Genomic DNA, 22,073 nt, shown 5'->3' with positions numbered 1-22,073 from the left:
CAGGGAGGGAAAACAAAAGTAGTTCAAACAGGTGAAAAAAAAACCCAGCAGGTAATATCCTTCCACACAGCCTCTTTGTCTCCTGGGTCTCAGCTGGAAATGTTTTTCAAGAAGGGAACTGAAACTATAAAAAGGAGGGACAAACAGCCCAAGGCACCTTTCTCTCTCTCCATGCTCATCATATTCACTGTACCTGAAAAGACAAAGGAAGCAGCCGTTGGACTCTGGGGGAGTAGTCCAGACTCGAGAGTTTGGTCAGTAATCTGCTGGAGCATGTGGTGAGAAACTTTGCTCTAAATTTAATATAGTTCATTAAGTTAGGCATTAGTAAATGTTTCATCTTTCTTTTTCTTGTAACCATTTCTGACTTTTATGACTCATTACTTGTACTCACTTAAAATCTCTCTTTATAGTTAATAAAGTTGCTTTACTGTTTTATCTAATCCAGTGTGTTCAATTTGAAATGTCTGGGTAACTCCATCTGGGGCAACAAGTTGGGTGCATATTACTTCCTTAAAGGAATAACAGACTTAACATATTTGTACTGTCCCAGAGAGGGCTGGGCAGTATACAACAGATAGTTCGTGGGACAGATCCTGGACTGTGGGTGTGTTGGGGTCACCCTGCAGCATAACCAAGGCTGGTAAGAGTCAAGGTGTGTTTAGCTGGCTGCACCACACAGACATAGCTGGGAGTGACTTACCGGCTGCAGGCTACAGCATCAAGGCATTGTAAAGGGCACCCCAGGTTACAGGGCAGGGGTGACACAGCTACTTATTAGTCTAGATTGTGCTCTGGTATGTAACAGTTGCATAACTATGTTTTTGTTGATTTGACCTAAGTGTGGACAATAAAACTGTATAAAAGAAACTGTGGGCAGGGCAGAGAGTTCTTAGCAAGCTGGGGAGAAGCCCTCCCTTGTTACAGTGGCCTTTCAAGGGGAGTAGGACACAGTCCCACCCATGCCTAGTTGTTATCTGACTCTTGGGTTTGGGTATGGGGCAGTGGTTGGGTCAGCTGACCAGGCATCATATGATGGTAGCCTGGGGGCAGTGCTTCCCATAAGGAACAGCCTGCTCAGAGAAATCTGCAGGGAGTCCACAGTCTCCAAAACACTCCAATTGAATGGAGACGGTAGATTGGCACCAAGATCCGCCATGCAAAAGACAAGCAGTGCCCTTTTCTCTTCCAGCAGAGCAAGCTTGTTGAAAGTGGTTCTCCACTAAGTCTCATTTCAAATCAGAGAAGTAACAGCCAGGACTAATTCCCTTTTCATGTTGTGAGTTTGGAGATAGTGGAAGGGGAATGCTCTAACCGGCTGACCAACTGGGACCAAGTTGACTGTGACCAATTTGTCCAGAGAAGGTTGTTCTAATAATTCACCTCAGTCACAAGGTGTCCACGAACCATCTTTAGATACACAAATCAGTATATTTAAATTCTTAGCTACCGTAGCTCTATTGTCTCCAAGTGCCACGTGAACACCGCTTTTGCTGGTTGGGCAATTATCAAACATGCTCCCAAGTGCCCCTGAAATGGTGGTTCCAGTACATGTGCTGTTGAAAGCCTGCTAATGCAGTACATACAACATGTAAAGTAGCCCTCCCTCAACTGCTTCACACCTTACCAGGGTCCTGTGGTGCACTTGTTCACCTGAAAAAATTTTCAGTGTAGTGGGGAGTCTTGGGCCAGAGTTGCTACAGAGGCACAGGGCCTCTGAGCACATCGCTTGGGCATCCCACAGAACTGCAGAGTATATAAGGTTATTTATCATAATGGGTCAGGTGAGGAAGAAGTCTGCTGGGATCCTCAGGAAGATTTGCTGCCTCAGAGCCCTCTTCCATAGGCTTTTGAGTGGGATGGAAAGATCTGGGTCTGGAGCAGCAACAGCTCCATTCAGCTAGCAGAGCAGCACAGTGATGGATGTAATCAACATCTCATTGGCAATGCTGTTAATTCATAAATGTTATATCGTTCCAACTTCCTGAATGGTTGGTGTGTGTTTAATGATGCATTAATTTCTTATAAAAATGGCCCCATTTTCAGAAACCAATCAGTTTAAGGGTTTGTCTACACATGTACTTTGTACCTCTTTAACGATATCATTTTGAAACAGGCATAGTTAAAGCAGTAAAACTTCCTAATGTGGATGCAGTTATACTGATAGAAAGGTGCGTATACCTCTATAGCCCCGTCCCATAAAACAGGGGCAGTACCAATTTAACTCCTTGGGTAAGCAATCACATCCTTAACCAAATTAGTAGAAAAACTGTGTGTAGACCAGGCCTAAGTAAAGTGGAAAAAAAAATTACACGATCTCTAGGAATACACGCTGTATGTCGTACATAGAAAAACAGATCTGTTTTTAAAGTCAATTTCAGGATAAAACACCTACAGGGTATACTGGGAGACTATATTATGCTGTGCATGAGGAAACAGTTTGCAATTTATACTTACTTCTAATTTATTTTGAAACAAAATCAAAATCCTGCCAACCCATTTTTCTGTACTTCAGAGAAAAAATTAGCAGTCACAAGGGTTAGAACAATAAATATTGTAACAGAAACCTCACAGAAGCCATGCTGCATTTTTTTGTTCAACTGCTTGCATGAACTGACTGACTGTGAATTGTTCCTGATTTTTGCCACTTGCACATGTTCAGCAGAGGTGTGAGAGTGACTTGAAGATTCCATCTGCACTGATCACATTCCAGCCTCTAGCGATTTCCTGCAATTGCTTCTCCTTACACAAGGGGGGAGGCTGTGGAGCTGGGCCCTGGAGCTAGGGTGACCAGATGTCCCGTTTTTATAGGGACAGTCCCATTTTTGGGGACCTTTTCTTATATAGGCACCTATTACCCCCCACCCCCATCCCGTTTTTTCACAGTTGCTATCTGGTCACCCTAACTGGACCTGAGGGCAGGGAGACTGTGTGTTCTGTGCTCTCAGTGCTCCTCAAGCTTGTGTCCAGATACCATGAAGAAGAAAGCTGCTTGATTCAAATTAAAAGGGGTGAGGAGAAAAGTGGGAACCAGGTCAGCAGACACATGGACACAGGGGACAGGAGAAGAAGAGGATAGTAAGGGATATGCCTGTGACACTAAATATATAATAATAATAATGAAATATATCATTCTGTGCCAAGCGTCTAACTCTATGACTAATCTAGTGGTTGTTCAGTTATGGAATTCAAATTAATTGCCAAATCCTGTAACCAAGCATTCAACAGCAGAGCCAGAAAATTGTGAATCCTGATTAATTTGCATCAACCATGAAATCTGAGAATAGAAAGTATGCTCTTCATTGAGAAAATCTGAAATGCAATAGCTCCCCTTCTTTGATGCTCTCTGTCTCCTTGCCTGTGACAAATCTCATGCCAGAGTAATTACTGAAATTCTGTTACATTTAATAGACTTACTATTTGGGTTTGGAACTCCAGAAACAATATCTTTGCTGTCGGGAACAATTACTCCATAATTAGAGTGGTGATGGTGATGCCGGTGATGGTGGTGGTGATGCCTTCCAGACATTTTTGTGGTAAATGGTGCTCCACCATTTTCTTCAATGTTGAACTGATGAAGGTCAGTGTTGTTCAAAGGGTAGCTGTGAAACAAATTCCATTCAAATTAGAATCTTTTAAAGTGACAAAGCAATTATGCCTTTTTGGGGAATTTAAACTGCTTTTCTTGGACAATGTCGATTTTTCAAGAAGGTTCTTTAATTTTTGTAAACCCAAGTACTCCACCCATTTAAGATGAATTCATTTCAATTTAACTGGGAAAAAAATGGCATATATCCTACCCTAACACTTTGCACCAATGGGAGTCCTGCATGCACAGCAAGGCGGTAAGATTTTCATTTGTGAATTATTTTCTGCTTTAAATGCTAATGATGCTTCCCCCCAAAAATATTCCATGACTCAAATGTAAATGATATATGGTCCAGAGCATGGAGCTAAGCAAACATCAAAACCCATCAGATGGGGATTTGCATTTTCATTTTTGGTAAGAGAATGCCCAAGCCATACCACAGCAATTCATCTTCAGTCTGCTTTGACTTATTGAAGGAATCTAGAGAATGGGATCAGAGTAACTTCACACAGTGAGGTGGAATGAGCCTCTGAAAAAATGGTGAAAATGCTCAGGGGAAAAGTTTGACAGATATTGGGAATAATAAAATTCTGAAAAAACAGTATTCTTAGTTGAGCATTTACTTGTGCCAACAATGAAATCACATTTGTGCTGGTAAATAAAGTACAAATAAATTTTGTACATATAAATATTTCTGTAAGAGAACAAGAGCACACAACAATTGTGCATGCAGAAATGAAGACCAGGTTGAGATCTTAGTGAAAGTTTGCCCTTAATTCTATATCAGTATTGACTCAGATACTAACATACACTTTATTCAATAATTGTATAGGTCCTATATAAATGTATTACTTGAAATGTCTAAGGCAGATGTTGATTGCCTCTTAATTCCAGCAACCAAAAAGTAGTAAGTGCTTTATACCATCTATACAAATTAGTGCAAATAAAGTTTCTTCCTCATGGAATATTATACATTTTAAAATATTTGAAAAAGTAGTCGATATCATTTTATAAATTTATTAATATTCAAAATTGTAGTAGGTTTTGGAACACTAAATTAGAAAAAAAAATTAAAAAAAGAGAATTTCCAGCCTATTTAGAACATATGAAGAGCAGGTGGAACATTTATCCACCTGCTGGCAGTTTACAACGAAAGAGAGAAAAACCTGAAAACATGAAGTAAAGACAAACTGAAGAATTAGAAGGAAAAATGAGCAGATTATTTCCAACTAGACAGCATACTATGTAGAAAAAACCTTTATTCATCCACCCTCTCAAAGCAAAATTAACCAGTCATTTGCAAACAGACATTGTTGTATTATTTCAAAAAGACTTGTCCAAGTGCATAACTTTGTACCTTTCCAATAACCATGGCCTTCTCAAAAAACTTTTCTAACTCTATGAGAGGCTCTGGCTGGTGGTACCTGACCGGCACTTCAATGTCAAAAGTTGGTTCATTGGGGAGGAGGTGGACCACTGCATGTTTAAGGACAGTTGGAAGTCTCCTCTCACAAAGCAAGACATTGGAACAGACTGCCAGTAATGGCACCGTAGCTACCCCACTTGTCTTAAGTGACCAGGATAAACATGGCTCAGATCTACAAGTGGTAGGAGACCAGAAGATGAGAAATATCCTCCTTAGAAACCAAATCAAATGCAAACACTAGATGACAAGCCATCTGGAGCCTGTAGTTCTCAAACTCCAAAGGTTTGGAGAAAATAACCTGACACTAGTCTCTCATTCAGCAAGACCACCACATCTTCAACACAGCAATCAACTGAAGGAAGTACTCATGGGACAAATCAGTCCAGGACAATGAGACTGCACACTAAATGAGAGTGCACCTAGACAATCCTTTTGAGGTGTCTATGACTGGGGATAATTAACTTTTTTTGTCTTATGTTATAGCTCTTTTGTACACACAAATGAATGTTCTGTAGAAAATGTCAGATTCCAGGTGACTTTGCTGCCATCCTTTGTACAATTCAACTGTTTCAAGACACAGAGATCACCATTAAACCAGAGTATGGTAAAGGATCATAGAGTTGAGGGTCCTCTTTAAAAAAATGATAATAGCTGCAGGTGAGCAGATAGGCACACTGGTTGGAAGAGGAGACCAGTTGTTCATCAACATCAATGAGACCATAAAACTTCATAAATCAAGTCTCAGAGGTTGATATGGATGTGAAATAGCTGCCATATTGAAATGGAGGAAACGATTTAAGTATCTCAACTATTTAAATCATCTTTGTAATCAAATTGAGCATATCCCTAGATCTGTGAAAACGTTTCTTGACTATGTGGGTAAAGGACTCAACCTTACAGGTAAAACCCAGGGAAGTCCATCATGTCAAGGAAGTAAAGAGTTAGCTCAGCAAAGATTATGTTCACGTGCATGTCGAAGTCTCCATGGGCAATGAACTATAAGGAATCCAACAGCAGCACAAACACCAGCTCAGCAACCTGAGATGTGAAATCCCCCATTTACCTTGGTGGTCTACTCTACCCAAAAGAACCATAAACTTCTATCCTTCTTCAGGGTTAAAAGTGAACGACAGACATTCAAACTCACCTTCATGGCTGGTTCCCTGCGTACATTTGCAGGATAGGACAATAATCACAGCCCACTCTCACTCCCATATGAGGTTCTGTGGGAGACTGGTGAGTCAGAGAACGACTGGGACTGCAGCTTCTGACCTAGTGAACTGGCCCTACATATGACAGACTTGGAATTATCCAATCCAAAATCTCAAACCTGAGGAATCCAAATTACCCATTCCATGTCATTTACGCTATTTCATTTAAAGGCATTTGGAAGCCTTAATATTACATTTCCAACACACATCAAGTCAAAACTTCTAGGAGTACAGACCTCGAACTCTACCTCTCCATGGTTTGGTGTGCTCTAGCATAGGTACCTCACTGGGTCTTCTCTGTTCTTCATGGTCTTTATTTTAACCCAGAGAATTGAAACATTATCTTTCTCTACTTTTCTGCTCAACAACTTCTCCTCTTTCCTTTCCCTCTCTCTCATGGATATGTCTTGCCAGTTTGAACTGACATTGCAGTTATGTTTTTTCCCCAACAAGGTAATGCCAACCAAAACAAAGTTTTGATCACGTCATAAGACCTCTAGTTTTTCCACTTGTTCCCCAGACTTCTCACATTGTTATAGACACCTAGTTTTTTTGTATGAGTAAACTTGCATATTTTCTCCTCCTCTATTTCTCTTTTGACCTTCCTAGTATGCCAAAATTCCACCTTGATTTTAATCTCTTAAAAGATAATTTTGCTACCCCACATCCTTTCCTCTTATTGCATCTTTCTTTGATGCTCTGCCTATTTACCTTTCTGCAACTTTTCCCTTTGCTGTACCACTCCACCTTTTCTCTTAGTTTAATGTCTCCCTGACAAGCCCTACTAGCTTACTACATAATAGATTACTTGAACATCAAGGAGAAAAGAGGTAGTGCAATACTGCCCATACTCTAAAGGAAAAAGACGAATGCTTCATTCTAAATCAGTCCATTGCCCACTCCTGGGCCACTAGCTGACCCTCATTATTCCACTAACTGCATTTTTCACAAAGATGGTAGAAGTCCAGAATTCAGATATGTAGCCCTTGACCATAAACTATTTTAATCTCACCAAAAAAGGCAGCATACAAACTAAGTAGTAGGATAGATGATACAATACACATTTTTTCACTTCTTTGCCCCCTTTCATCTGCCCTATTTCCATTGCTACTTCTAAAGCCTAGCTCTGTATCAGGCAAACATTACTTATAACACGCTGCTTATTCAATTAAAACTTTTACATTTTCCTACCATCCAGCCTTCCCCCTCCACTGTCTTATCACCACTTCACCACACTGATGTCTCCATCCTCACACAGAGAAATCCTTAGCTTCTGACCTGATGCCTTTCCATCCCATCCTCCCAACAGTCATCCCTATTCAACTGGGAAATTCTCCCACCCTCCTACTGAGGATTTCACAAGAATGGTCTTAGCCAATATCACAGAGCTGGGCTATGAAGGCTCCCTTTCACCCATGGTGTCTGCTGCAGTCCAGGTGCTTCCCAGGGGCCTAAAGCTGTAATTGGGAGGTGATTGGTGGGCCTCCGCCCCCACATGGTTTTGAAGACTCTGGGAACCCAGTGTCAGAGCAGCTCCCTGTTTTGTGCTTTAGGTGTGGGTGCGGGAAGGCATGCTTGGACTACTCTGGCCATGGGAATGCTAGTACATTCAGTGGGTCTAGGTTCTCCCCCCAACAGGTGGATGGTGATTTAGAAAGAAAGGCTTCTAGATTGGAGAGTGATATTTTGTTTGACTTTCAACAAATGTCACACCTGCATCCATTTATTGTAAGAGCATTCCCTCTGAACTAAGCACTGTAATCTCTTCATATTTAAAAAGGCTTAGCATTTCAAATGCACGTCTTCACAGCCCCCTCCATCCTCCCATCCACAGCCTGAAGAATGCCTTATATGGCTATTTGCAGCTTGCTGATATCTTTCTACAGCATCAGGTCTACACAGCATTCTTTGAACTGAATGGGCTGGGAATCTCCTGCCACCCACCTAGCTCTAATAGGAGATATCTCACCAATCACTTTGTCACAATACCACCTTCTCAAAATTCAAGAAGAGTTTTAACTGTGCTCCCTAAGGAGAGTCAGTGCTGGTATAAGCATACCTATTTGATTGTTTGAGGGGGAGGTTTTCAAAAAGCACAAATGAGAGTTAGGCATAAATAGGAGTCAATCTCCCTTTGCCTTTCAGTGGGTCTTGGGGCCTGACTTTCACTTGTGTCTTAAATCTCTCTCTTAACCTCCAAGGTACCATGTGGTTTTTTACAATAGGTCATTTCACACAGGGCTGGTGCGTGCAAAGGGAGTTGCTGCGTGACCCTGTAGGCTTTCATGTGATATATATGGTACCAGTGGACATCAAATTGTGTCCCAACATAATAGAATAGCCCCCTGGATCGTGAAAGAGAGATCTCTCTTTGGATTCACCTTTATTTCCTGTTCAAGTGCTGCTACATTTCTGTCATTTCAAAATTTTAATTTCCTTTACTGTATTTGGTTAAAAGCAACCCTAAAACATACAGTAAATAGCTTGTGGTCCATTTTCTCCGTTAACACATTTTAAAAATTTCAATTTTCAATCCTCTCATTTTCTCCCAAAGTTTCATGAAAAGCTCAAAACCCTTAATTTTAGTTAAGGTTTGTAATTTGCTTTAACCCTGTAAAGCACCTGACCCATGCAAAGTATTACTATAGGCTGCAAAGCTTGGAATATGGCACTAAGTGTGCATGAGAATAGCTATGCGGCAAACAAGCTGTCGTAAATATAAAGGGAAGGGTAAACACTTTTAAATCCCTCCTGGCCAGAGGAAAAACCCTTTCACTTGTAAAGGGTTAAGAAGCTAAGATAACCTCCCTGGCACCCGACCAAAATGACCAATGAGGAGACAAGATACTTTCAAAGCTGGAGGGGTGGGAAGCAAAGGGTTCTCTCTGTCTTGTGTGATGCTTTTGCTGGGACCAGAGCAGGAATGCAGGTCAGAACTCCGGTAAAGAGTTAGTAAGCAATCTAGTTAGATATGCGTTAGATTCTGTTTTGTTTAAATAGCTGATAAAATAAGTTGTGCTGAATGGAATGTATAGTCCTGTTTTTGTGTCTTTTTGTAACTTAAGGTTTTGCCTAGCGGGATTCTCTATGTTTTGAATCTGACTACTCTGTAAGGTATTTCCCTTCCTGATTTTACAGAGGTTTTTCTTTTACTTTTTCTTTAATTAAAATTCTCTTTTAAGAACCTGATTGGTTTTTCCTTGTTCTTAAGAGCCAAGGGTTTGGGTCTGTGTTCACCTATGCAAATTGGTGAGGACTTTTATCAAGCCTTCCCCAGGAAAGGGGGTGTAGGGCTTGGGGGGATATTTTGTGGGGGAGACGTTTCCAAGTGGGCACTTCCCCTGTTGTTTTTGTTAGACACTTTGACGGTGGCAGCATAAAGGTTCAAGGACAAAAGGTAAAAATTTGTACCTTGGGGAAGTTTTAACCTAAGCTGGTAAAAATAAGCTTAGGGGGTTTTTCATGCAGGTCCCCACATCTGTACCCTAGAGTTCAGAGTGGGGAAGGAACCTTGACACAAGCATTTATGATTTCTTTGTGGATAGGAATGAGGAAGAAATGAGCTAGAAGAGAGTGAACCTGGTTTTTGCAAATACTGGGCTAACTACCGTTTCTGGTACATGGGCTGGAGCAGATTACCTGGAAAGGGCTTTATTGCATGCAAACAATATAACAAAAGGGATGGTCATAGAGCAGATGGGGGAGAAATAGGTGTGAACTCTGACACTTAGCATGGGAGTAAGGGGCATGCTCTAGGGAGAAAAAGTGCATCACAAGGCCTACATGCTCTGTTTATGTGGTGTAGACGAAGGTATAAAAGCTGCTCTATATGCATCCATACTAGAAAAATTAGGAAATCCTATTGCAGGTGCGCAGCAACTGAAGATGGTCCAGAGGAGCCCATTTCATTCCTAAAGACACCTCTAGAGGCTGAATGACTAAGTGGACTTTAACTGGGAAGAAATTTCTCGGACCCTACATAGGAACGATTAAGCTCTTCTGATGAGCTACCCTAAACTCACAAGTTTAAAACCAGAATGAAGATGTACTGCAATTATTGTTGAGTCACTCTAAGGTTTGATCAGGTGTTTGTAAATCCAGGAACATAAAAAGGGTCGGGGAGCCTCTCTCAGAGGCATAAGGAATCAAGGCGCAAAAACCTAAAGGCCCTGCAGGCAAATCCAAGACACAGTCAAGCTAAGGCTGAAGTTTAAATTCCATTAATGCTATTTACATTACCATTCAAGCTGAAAGCAGAACTATGTACAGTAGACTAACACTGTTCAAAGAAAGGAAAATTTCACTTGTTTCCACAGAGAATAATATCAGCAAGAAGAAAATAAAGTGACACCTAAATGAATCAACTTAGTACAGTCGAGATGGTCCTTCTTAGGCTCAGTCTCCAATCAACACCAATTGATTCTGACTAGAGATAAAATTTCAGTTATTTTGCAATTTTCAGACTATGTTTTTGCTGAAAATTCTGACCAGCTGTAAGAGAAGCTGGTTGAACAGCAGCAAAATATTGTCACCAACACCCCCCCCCAACAAACAAAATAAAACACCCCCAAACCAATCATTTTAAATGTTCCCTTTTTTAGGTCAAAACTTTTTTTTCAAAGTGATCAGTTTCATGTCCAATTAACACCTCTTTGGAGCAAGAAACAGTGTGTTCCAGACCTTAAAGATCTAGTAACCATACACACTATTGTTTTTAAAGCTGCATAGACCACAGGTTCCCTTGCTTTTCCATTCTCTTTTCCCTTCTACTTTGCCTTCTTTATCTCCTCAGTCCTTATCATTGTTTACTTCCAGTTAGCTTTTCTTTTCCATTTCCTCCCACCCTAAACCAAACACTAAAATCTTTCCTTCCATCTAACTTTTCCCCAGATGCCCCCTTCTGCTGGAGTCTCTCTCCCTGCTCCTCTGTCCCACTTGTGGTTCAACATTGGGCTCTCTTCTCCCTCTTCACTCTACGGTCTCATCTTGGGTATCTTTTCCATCTCTTCACCCACCCATTAGGCCCCAATCTTCCTCCTCCCTTGGTTCTCTCCCACTGCCCCGAGTGGAGGAAAAGCAGTCTCTCCTGAATGCAGACAGTGTGGTCCTGCTGACTGACAAAGCTGCCAGGCTGAGTGGCCTCAAAAATGTAGGATTTAGCACATGGATATCAAAGATACAACTAGGATGTAAACATCGTTCTCCTTTTTCTAACCTGGGAATTTCAGATATTGACTGTACTGCTATCCAACTGGTCAATATTCTCTGTGTGACTGCATAAACAGTTTAACATTTCCGTTTCCCCATGACTCTCAGAAAATGCAAAAACTAATGCTGTGGGGCAAGTTGCATGTTGTTTGTGGGACTGTTATAAACCGATTGACTGGAGAAAAAGTATTTGTTAAATATTTAAATAGCTTGTTGTCTGACTTTAAACTGTATTAGACCAGCATTTCCTACTGCCAACTGAGTTCAATGGCTGCTCCTTTCAGTTCTTCAGGGGGACATGACTGAGCAACAGAACATTTTGTGAGCAAAAATATGGCTTTTAAATATAATGACTTTTTTTAAACTACTCTTCAAATTACTTAAAACTTTTTTTTAGCAAGTGACTACAATTTTTAAAAAGTGCTCCTGTTCTGGACCTTTCTTCTAGTAATTCAAAAATTTATCTTTTTAATAAAAATAAAAATGGGGAGGTTTTTTAGAACAGTAGCTCAAATCAGACCCTAATCATCCCAAATCATCAGACCCTAATAGGAAAAACAAAATGCAAAAAAATACAGACTACAGAAAGTACGAAGTATGACAAGTTCAAAAAAGCCTAACAAATATTGGGAATGAAAATATGATTGACAATGCTAATGTAATTTTGAGACAGTTTCTGAATGATCTCTTGGTAGGATTTATCACCTCAACCTTCTTTCTTTAAAAGTTGAAGGGGTCTTTCTAATCTCTTGGTGAACAAATCATTCAGTGAAGTGGTTCTTCAACTGTGGTCCACAGAACAATCCTTGGTGATCTGAAAAGTGCTTGCATGTCACATGCTGCTTGGGAGAACCATTGTCAGTGAGACTCTTCTGCCTGTGAGAGGAGGCGCTTTGAGTCTGTTGAGAATACCCAAACAGCAAATCACTATGGGAAGATGAGCTGTCACCACAAAGTGTGCTGCAGGGAGCAGCAGACTGCTCGGAGTTGAGAGAATTAATGTACTTCAAACACAACCAAAAGGAAAAGACATGCAGCTGGTCAGAGAGCTAGCAGAGTAGAAGCATTCTCTTCTCTCCAAGTGCCATGGTCCTCTGAAATCCTTTAGAACATACGTCGTCAAGTTGATTTTGATCAGTGTGAACATATGATAATGCATTAAAAAAAGACTCTCTCTCTCAAACGATGCAATGCTGCAAGGTGCTGAGCATCTTCAAATCCCATTAACTCCAAAGGGTTGAACATACAGTGTGTATTTAATTATAAAGAATTTACCAGATCTCTGAACTGGGATGGAGAAAAAAAATCTAGAGAGGATTACATACTGTGAACTAATATGAAAGTTTGTTAATGGACCTTTATTTACATTTTCTATCTATTAGTATTTATTCAGTGATAAGTAAGCTAGGGGCCTTTCAGGCAGGTATGATGAGATCCTTGCCCTGAAGAGCTTAAAACCCACATTCAGAAATATCACAGGGCTAGCTGTTAAGGAACAATTTGTTTTATTTGAAAGAACTATCAAGGGTCAGACTTCTAAAACTGGATTGCAAAGGTGTGCCAGTAACTGATACAAAATTTGGCTTGCAGAACCTTTATTACGGGGGATGAGCCATGTGAGGAAGGAACCCAACTTGACTCTCAGAATCCAGGTTAGGTTGGTGGGGTTTTTTTGGCAGGTCAGGCAGAAAGAAAAACTTAGCACATATGATATGGAAATCTTTGAGAAACATTCAATGTGGAAGCCCACAATGCCCATCACTTTTCAGAATACAATGGCACCTAAGAGAACAATGGGAGCTGCTGGGCTCTGAGCTCTTTTGAAAACCTGGCTCCTTGCAATTGTAGTCTCTCTCAGAATTTGACTGCTTTTCAAGGGATCTCTAGGGATGGGAATGCAACTAACAATATACACTAATGAAGAAGTATGTTTGTTCTGTCTCTTTCCCTGACCCTGTGTCTATCTTCTCTATTTTGGCTGTAAACTCTTTGTCACCAAAGGGATAGGGACTATATTTTTCTATATTTGTACAGTGGCATAATGCCCTCCCCCCCCTTCTTGGTTGCCCCCTAGGTACTACCATAATAAGCACGAATAATAAAAATTGAGTTGTATTTTTCAAATGCAGCCATTTCATTCTTAAAACAGAAATAAATGTGATGCAAACATGCTATTTACACAAAAAAAAATTCTGAGTTCCAGCAATCCCAAAGCTTTCATCCTCACGATGTGGAACAAGTGTAGTGAACACAGAGGCAAGTTCCTACATCTAACCAGCAAAGCTAGCTCAGGTTAATCTCTCAAAGTGAGGTTCTTTGGTTGCTGTTGTTTTGTGGCAGAAGCAAGTATTCCAGCATGCCCTGGCCTTTGAAGAATCCACAGACACTTACCAAAAAAACAAAAAAAAAAGGGGGGGGGGGAAGTAATTTTCTGTTTCCTGGCTAACAGTCAGCACTAATGGTGATGCATGAATAGCAATAACCGATAAATATTGCTCTCCTCAGCTCCCCACTTTACAAAGCAAAAGGAAAACAATGTACTGTTCTTGGAGCCTGATCCAAAGCCCATCAATGTAGTCTTCCCATGGACTTTGAATTAGGTCCTCAGTGAGCCTGTGCTGCAGTGGTCCTCATTCAAGCCAGGTGGCTCCTGGGGGAATAGCACCGACCTGGCTTCCTGCTGGATCAAGGACATGAAACTTCTGAAGAACCCTTTTATTTAAAACTCCCCACAAAAAAACAAAAAGAAATGCAGAGCTAAGTCGGCCTGCCTCTCCCCACTGCAGGGAATCTCTCTCACATATCCTGATTATGTTTTTCTACCCCACTTGGGAGTCCGTATGCCGAAAATCAAGTCATATCAGCATCTTCATTTTTCCTGTCTCAGTCAGCTTACTTGTTGGCACCAGTGGTTACATTTACCAAATTATTTGCAAGCTCTTATACTACTATTTCTACAAGATGGAAGAGAGCTCTTCTGGTGCACTGGTTTGGGATCTGAAAGACAAAAGACATATTACAACTTACCTGCCATACTAGATGCTCCACCTGATTCTATAGCCTTTGAGCAAGCAATCCTTGAACTTGAGAAGTCTGCATTTTGGCCCACTGATACATGTTTTGGCAGAACTCAGTTATTTCTGTCAGAGTGAACACCCCAGACTGACAGCTATGCAATTGCATTACATGATATAGTCCCTACATTTTCAGTCTGCACTTCAGCTGACAAAGTGATTCATGATTAAGTAATTGAAAAGAGAAAACTCACAGGTTAAGTAACCCATGCTAAGAAGAATTAATTCAAAGGGATGCCATCTTCCCCAATACTAGAACCTGTTTCTACAGCCCACAGTCTCAGGGCCAGGCCAATACTCTGATGCTGCAATGGGCCATAAACCTGGCCTAAGTCACAGACCTGGCATTGCAACAACTCCTGGAGTCCCTGGTGTAGGAGGGACGTCAGGGCAGGAGGGAGACTGGTACTCTGGTGTTTTTCTGTCCAGTAATTGCTGCATTGCAAAATAGGCTGCACTGAGTTGTGCTGGGACTGAACTGGCCAGATATCCTCCAGTTCTGGGGGGGATGGGAGGAGTACAGAAAGATGGCGTAAAGACACCTTAGCCCCAATACCTCTTGAATGCACCAAGTGGTGCTCCAGCAGATCTGAGACTCTCTCCACTATATACTCGAACACAAACCAATGTAATTTTTGATTCCTGGTGTGATGTCTATTCATCAAATAGCATCTCTACTTTGCAGAAAAGACAGTTTTGTCACCATTTGTGATCATTCAATTTCCACTTCTTGAAAGAGACAAGGCAGGTGAGGTAATATATTTTATTGGACCTGTTTCAGTTAGTGGACAAAACAAGCTTTTAAGCTATGCAGCACTCTTCTTCAGGTCTTATTGGGATATGAGAGAGAGAAGATATTTTACTGGACCAACTTGGACCTGAAGAAGAGTTCCGTGAAGCTTGAAAGCTTGTCCCTTCCACCAATGGAAACTGCTCCAATAAAACATAATACTTCACCTACCTTGTCTCTCTCATATCCTGGGACCAACATAGCTACAACATTTCTAGTTCTTGTGGAATCAGGAGAGGATAAGTCTTCAAAGAGTTTTTCTGAAAAGTACCTACAACTAATACAAAGGAAATTATAATTTTTTAAATTAAACTTTTAAAAATTAGGATGAAGAACATTTTCAGAAGTTAAACCTACAGTACAATGGGCATCCTGGAAAACTTGCTTTGTTAGCATTCAGTAGGTGGTGGTATCTGTTTACTTAGGACAACTGGAAAGATTTCAAAAGTGACTTGTACATATAGAAAAACTGCGTATTTTACTATTTGGAACACAACTGAGAACTACTTTAAATAAATATCCCGTGGCATTCTCATGGGGAATCCTGGCAGGAAACCTATACAACATGACATAAGAACATTTATTTCAATAGATAATGGACCTAAAGTATTTTAGGAACTGTAATGCAAAACTGTGATATCAAAAGAGGTTTCCTACAGTGGCCTGCAAATAGGATCCAGTCTTAAATCCTAACAGCCAAAGATTTTCAAAAGTTATTATCAAGTAATTTTTAAACTAAAAGAGTTACCTTTAGCAGTCAAATTCACCAAACATTCTCAGAAGAGTTAAGCAATAGAATTTTGCTTTAAAACATGAAGATTTCTGCCTTGCTAAGAAGTGAAAGTGGTGAGTTGCATTTCTAGCATCCAAAGGTTGGTATCACCGATTTAATAGCTAAATCATACTTTCTAAATAGTAGGGGTGCCAATTTTAGAAAAAACAAACACCAAAGTGCCCTTTAAATTAAAATACATATTCAAAAGGTAGAGTCTCTTCCTACTTCACTGCAGCGGCAGCAGTCAGAGCAGCATCACTGGAGAGAAAGGTTAAATGCAAAACGTCAGACTTTGGGCTTGTCTTCACTATGAGGGTAAGGTGACCTAAGTTACGCTACTCCAGCTATGTGACTAACGTAACTAGAGTCGACATAGCTTAGGTCGACTTACCCCAGTGTCTTCACGGTACTGAGTCGACGGGAGACACTCTCCGGACAGCTTCCCTTACTCTTCTTGAAGAGCTGGAGTACTGGGGTCAACCAGAGAGCACTCTGCTGTCAATTTTGTGGGTCTTCACTAGACCTGCTAAATCGATCCCTGCTGCATCGATTGCAGCAGCATCGACCGTCCCGCTCTCCCTGTAGTGGAGACCAGCCCTTTACCTTTTTAGTCCTCCCCAAAGGAAATAACTGTGGATGGAGCGAAGGGGAGCAGGAGACGACCTGCCCCTATTGCTTGCAATACCAACCCTTCCTTACCCCTGAATCTCACTGCTGTTATAGGTATTCAGGACCACTGAGTACTGAGGGATGGGCATGCCATAAAAAAATGTAGCCGAGAGAATCTGCGGTGCTTCTAAAGAGAAGGAATAAGATCAGATAAGTGCTTTCCCATTTGGTACCAGGCATGAAAATTGCTATATACAAATAATCATAAAGGGCAAAATTCACCCTTATGCAGAGATCTAGCACAAGGCTTATGCACCACTTAAATCTTCAACATAGGGCTAAAGTGGCACTTCAAGACATTTTGCTCTAAATGTCTTCAGCTCCCTATACAACAGCAGCAAAAAATACTGCACAGAAAAGCAATACTGAGTATAAACAATATATATAGAAATCTAATGAAGTTCCATAACAAAATCATGAAGTGATGAATACTCAGTTGAAGGCCATACATATTATACTGGCACTTTCACATCATAGTGCACTGTGCCTTCAAGTATTTCCAGTGGATTCCAATGAAAATCTTGGGCCTGATTCATCACTGGGTTACTCCAATATTACATCATTGAAGCTACACAGTGACCTGAGCATAAAACTGGAACAACACAGTGGTGTATCATTCCCCTAACTTCCACAAAAATTGTATTTATATCTTTTAAACAGATAAATAATAATATATCCAAAACAAAACCAGAAGCTTGAGAATGTTTATTTGTACTTAGCACATACAAGGAAGATCAAAACAAATATTAATGATAGCATTTGTAAACAAATATACTTTACAAAGTTATATACTATCAAATTTGCTCTGAAAAAATGCAGGGTTATCCCTATTTACAAATGGATGCTTATTAAAATCAAGTTTAAAAAAAACCTACCAGTTTAAGATATCCCAAATATAAAGAATATTACTTATTCCAGGAAACTTCAAAAGATCAGTTGTAAGGCCAAATTAATAAGAAAATATGAATAAAGATGGCACTACGACTTGAGTAAAATATAGGCAAGTGATCAAAGTACCAGTCACGCCTATGTAAGGGCCTGAGTCTGTAAAGTGTACATCCAACTTCGCAGAAGTCTAACATCTTTTTTATTTATCAGGACCCTCTGTTTCCCCTTCCCTCAAGTACTACATTGATTACAAGCTATTTCTTGAATCACCCTCTTGGAGAAAAAATTTCAAAAGGTAGTTTTATGCTTCCTTATGGTTTACATTCACAATTTCATTTAAAAAAAAATCAGACAAAAGACAGCAGCACCCATTATTAAGGCATTATTTTTTAACATTCCTGTGTTCATAGCAGCAAATACTACCTTTAGGCATAGTATGCAATTTCTCATTGGTTTAATCAATAAATCTGAGTAGTAACAGAGTAATCTATTAAATTTAAAATTATAGTGTTTTCCCTATACTTGTGTTTAAAGTGACATAAACACCGGTAATTTTATTTTGTGAAAAAAACCTTTGATTATGTCAAAAGGATCCCTTTAGCACTGGCCATTTAAGTCATTTTTAATTACAAAAGTGAGTTTTGATTCTGTTTTTCATTTATATCACATCTCCTGTCCTTCTATCAGTTCAGAAACTAAATTTCTGCTCATTCATTTTTTAATTGGGTTCATAAATTAGAACAAGCTGATAAAATAATAAGATGTGGTGTGTAATATTTTAAAGAAACATGCCCAGAGTCCCACAAAAATATGATAAATTTAACAATTTACAAAAATTTCAGAACTTGAGCCACAGTGAACTCTGACCAGCTTTCACAAAACTTATCAGATTTTTACAAAAAATATTGAAAATACTTCTTTCAAGATTGTCTGGGAACACTACACAAGATGACCCTACAGATTAAGACACACTTTTTACACAATATACATTTAACATAATGCAGACAGACAGACAATGCTTATGGAATGTAATGATCATCTAGGATGGTAGGTGAAATTAGGATGACCCAGTTTCTCAAAGTGTTGTCATGAGTTTATCTTGGTACACCATACTTTGGATTCCTCCTAAATTCTTCTGGTTCTGATCTTGGATATACTGTAAATTGCGATCATCTCCACTTGTGGTTGGTTTCCAATATGGCCTGTCATCATGGTAGGGTGGCCTGTACCATTTGCACAGTTATTGGTTAGTGAGAGGTGGAAGTAAATTTTACAATTATGAATGCTATACAGTAATATGAGTTTATCAGATAGGCTCTAAAATGCACATGAAAAATGATGGAGAGTGAACACCTATGGAAGGGAGTGGTGGATAGAATCATGGGCTTGATGTAAAGCCCACTGAAGCCACTGGGAGTCTTTCCATTGACTTCAATGCACTTTGGATTAGATCACATGCACGGCACTTTTAGAATCTTTTCTTTCAAATGTTAAAAATAATCATGCCTGAAAGCCACTGAATTTCCAGGGGAAAAGAGTTAACTGCAGCAAGGCTAAGTGGCTTTGCCAAGTGAGCAATAAATGCAGAATCATGCAAAAAGTTGAGCTAGTGGAAGTACTATTTCCCAAAGGCTTAAAAATTAAAAACACAGTAACATTAATGAAGCAATCAGTCATCCACCCATAAATACTGCCATTTGCTCAACTCCGATGCACTTCGTTACACATCCACCCTGTTAAACCAAACAAAACTTCTAGTTCCTGCAGCTAGAATACAAGTTTGTGTACAAATTCACTCCGAACTCTGAAAAGCAACTAGGAAGAAATGTATGTTTTCCCTAGCATACTGGTATAGGTAACTACTACCATCACCAAACTCTCCCAAGCTTTCTGAAGGTACTATGTACCAAATCACCATAAATCATTTCAAGAAGCAGTTGTTTTAAGCAACATGATGAAAAGTGAATAAAAATAATTGCATAATGCCAGACATACTTCTGTATTAATACATTGAAGTTGCTCCAATTTTTTTAAACATTCTTTCTTTGTACGCTACCAAAGTAGGCTGAAAACTGTGAATCTAAAATTGAAAGCTAAGTTTTTATTTTTACTTGAAGGGAACCTCAATAATAAATCTAAAAATTACACAATGACCACTAACCTCAGTTAGATCTTGGAAGAAAATTCAATCCTATAAGATTTTAACTGAGTAACAACAGAACAGTTTTACTGAGGAGATTTTATGGAGATAAGATGGAAAGTGATTCTGCACCTTCTTATTTTGGAGTTTACATTATTTACAAAACAGAACAGAGTATCCCACCAACATCCTCCCCTTATCTCTTGTCCCACCTCAAGTCCAATTCTGAGAGCCCAGCTGTGGGAGTTATATGAAACCAGGGCTTGATCCTGCCAGGGGCTGAGCACTCCGGCACAAATTTACCCAACCTCTTAAACACATGCTCTAACTTTTATCACTTGAGTAGTCCCATTCACTTCAACGAGTCTACTCACATGCTTCAAGTGAAAGCATGTGTTGAAATGCTTTGTTGGATTGGGGCCAGCATGCTCAGCACCTTTCAGAACTCAGCTGACAAACGGCCTGCAGGATCGGTCTATAATGTATCTCTTACAGACTTAGCTTTGCAAAAGCCATTTTTCATATTTTCCTGTAGCTCTTTGCAATGACCTTAATCTTCACTGAAGAAAAAAAAAGTTCTCTTACAAACTTTTTAACACACTGCTCTGCTTATCTCAACATTACTCCGCCTAAAGGAAAGTTTTAGGCTTTAAAAATATCAGAATTAACTAGACTGATATCATAAATGGAAATTCTTTTTAGAAAAAACCCTTAAATGGTTACAAAATCTCTGTAGATGCAGCTACTCCCTGGTAACAGGAAACTGGAGATTTTTGAACTCATTCTGTGTTAAAATCAACAGGAGAGATTTTGAACAGTAATTTTATGTCAGATTCATTACATATTTTAAAGTTTTTTCCATAAATGTAGTTTTGTTTTTATCTTAACATTTATTTTATTACCAGACTCTCTAGGAATTTTGAGATGGAGGTAAATAATCTGCAGATCCACCTGAGAAATACTGTGTCTTCCATCACTATGCCCTTTCCCTGCTTCCTCAGTCCCATAATCTCAGACCAGACTATCCTTTCTTCCACTTTACAGCCTACCCTTATCGCTCACACTCACCTACACTCAGCACCAAACTCCACCTACTCTGTGAAGGAATTGTTTTATCTAAGAATACTAAGATGAAGAGGCAGGAAGAGGGGATAGATGAGAACAGCAATACTACGCACTCAAGGTGGTGCCAGTTATATATGAACGTCCTAGACACTGTCTGGCAATAAAATAATACACGTCAAAAAGAGTTATATTTACCTGGGGAAAAAGCACATAAACCATACTGATTTCAATTTAGACTGAGTTTCTTCCAAACTTGTTTTCACTTAATTCCTGTCTGATAGCACTAAAATTTAAGTCTTTATGTGGTAAGATCAGCCATATTCATAGCTATACAGATACTGAATTTTCAGGTGGTAGGTTTTAAAAAGTTATTTTTATGTGATTTTTTTTTTAAATCTACCAATCTGTTGATATAATGTTCAATAGGAAAGCACTATAATTTTCCATGTAAGCTTCTGGAGTACAGAAAAAGGTCGCTGTACATTGTTGATTTAAGCCCACCCTGAAAGGACATGCTCCACTGTCTTCTCAGATTAAATGCTAATCAAAGTAAAATTCATTTGACTAAAAATATGAAGCACCTCACTGCCAGAGACACAACCTACAGAAATTAATTCAAAAGGAAAATTTAATCCTAAAATTTTGTTCTGAATAATACATTAAAAATAAACCTAAGCAAACTATCAACTTCCTTCTAATAAGTTTAATAGACTTAGAATATGTCAAAGCAAAAACTGAAGTGATTAACATACATCATCTCATAGTCTCATCACAGTTCTAATTCAACAGGTTGTTTAAAATAAAGAAGAAAAAAAATGATCCCTCCCATACAATGGAGAAAGCTTACCTTACGTTCACAGGAGTATGAGGGTGCCAGTGTGGTGGACCAGGATGTATATTAGGGTGATACTGTGGCTGGAAATAAAATATTAGCTTTGATTATATCATTGTATCACTTCTTAATCTGATTGCATTTGATTACTTTTCTATGGAGCTCTTTTTAAAGTGAAGAGTTGTCCTCAATTACATCATCCTCATGTTACAATTGCCTGCATTGTTACTGCAATTTCATACTTCCATTACCAGTCGTACCAAAAAATGATGAAGGACCTGCCTTAAAAATATACCAAATATCACAATTGCAGCTGTTGACAGACGTGAGCATGAACTACTACCATGGAACCTACAGCTACGTCTACACTTGGAGCTGGGGGTGTAATTCCAGCTCTTGTGCTAAA

General features: G+C 39.5%; 1 protein-coding gene across 4 annotated transcripts in view; it reads right to left on the bottom strand.

Annotated features, from left to right (window-relative positions):
* Nucleotides 1-22,073, bottom strand: part of EPB41L4B (erythrocyte membrane protein band 4.1 like 4B) — a 249,164-nt gene that overhangs the window by 94,146 nt on the left and 132,945 nt on the right. For 2 of the 4 annotated variants that reach the window (XM_074945197.1, XM_074945199.1), the window contains exons 15-16: nt 21,683-21,750; nt 3,418-3,602 (exon numbers count right to left, since the gene is read on the bottom strand). In XM_074945197.1, the coding sequence (XP_074801298.1) occupies nt 3,418-3,602; nt 21,683-21,750 (253 nt within the window). Of the gene's footprint in view, nt 1-157; nt 194-3,417; nt 3,603-17,572; nt 18,854-21,682; nt 21,751-22,073 lie in introns of those variants that run through there. The other 2 variants (XM_074945196.1, XM_074945200.1) reach the window with 2 other exon arrangements.

The sequence above is a fragment of the Natator depressus genome, chromosome 2, assembly GCF_965152275.1.
Source record: "Natator depressus isolate rNatDep1 chromosome 2, rNatDep2.hap1, whole genome shotgun sequence".
Classification (NCBI taxonomy): domain Eukaryota; kingdom Metazoa; phylum Chordata; order Testudines; family Cheloniidae; genus Natator; species Natator depressus.
This window is presented reverse-complemented; position numbering and strand designations above follow the sequence as displayed.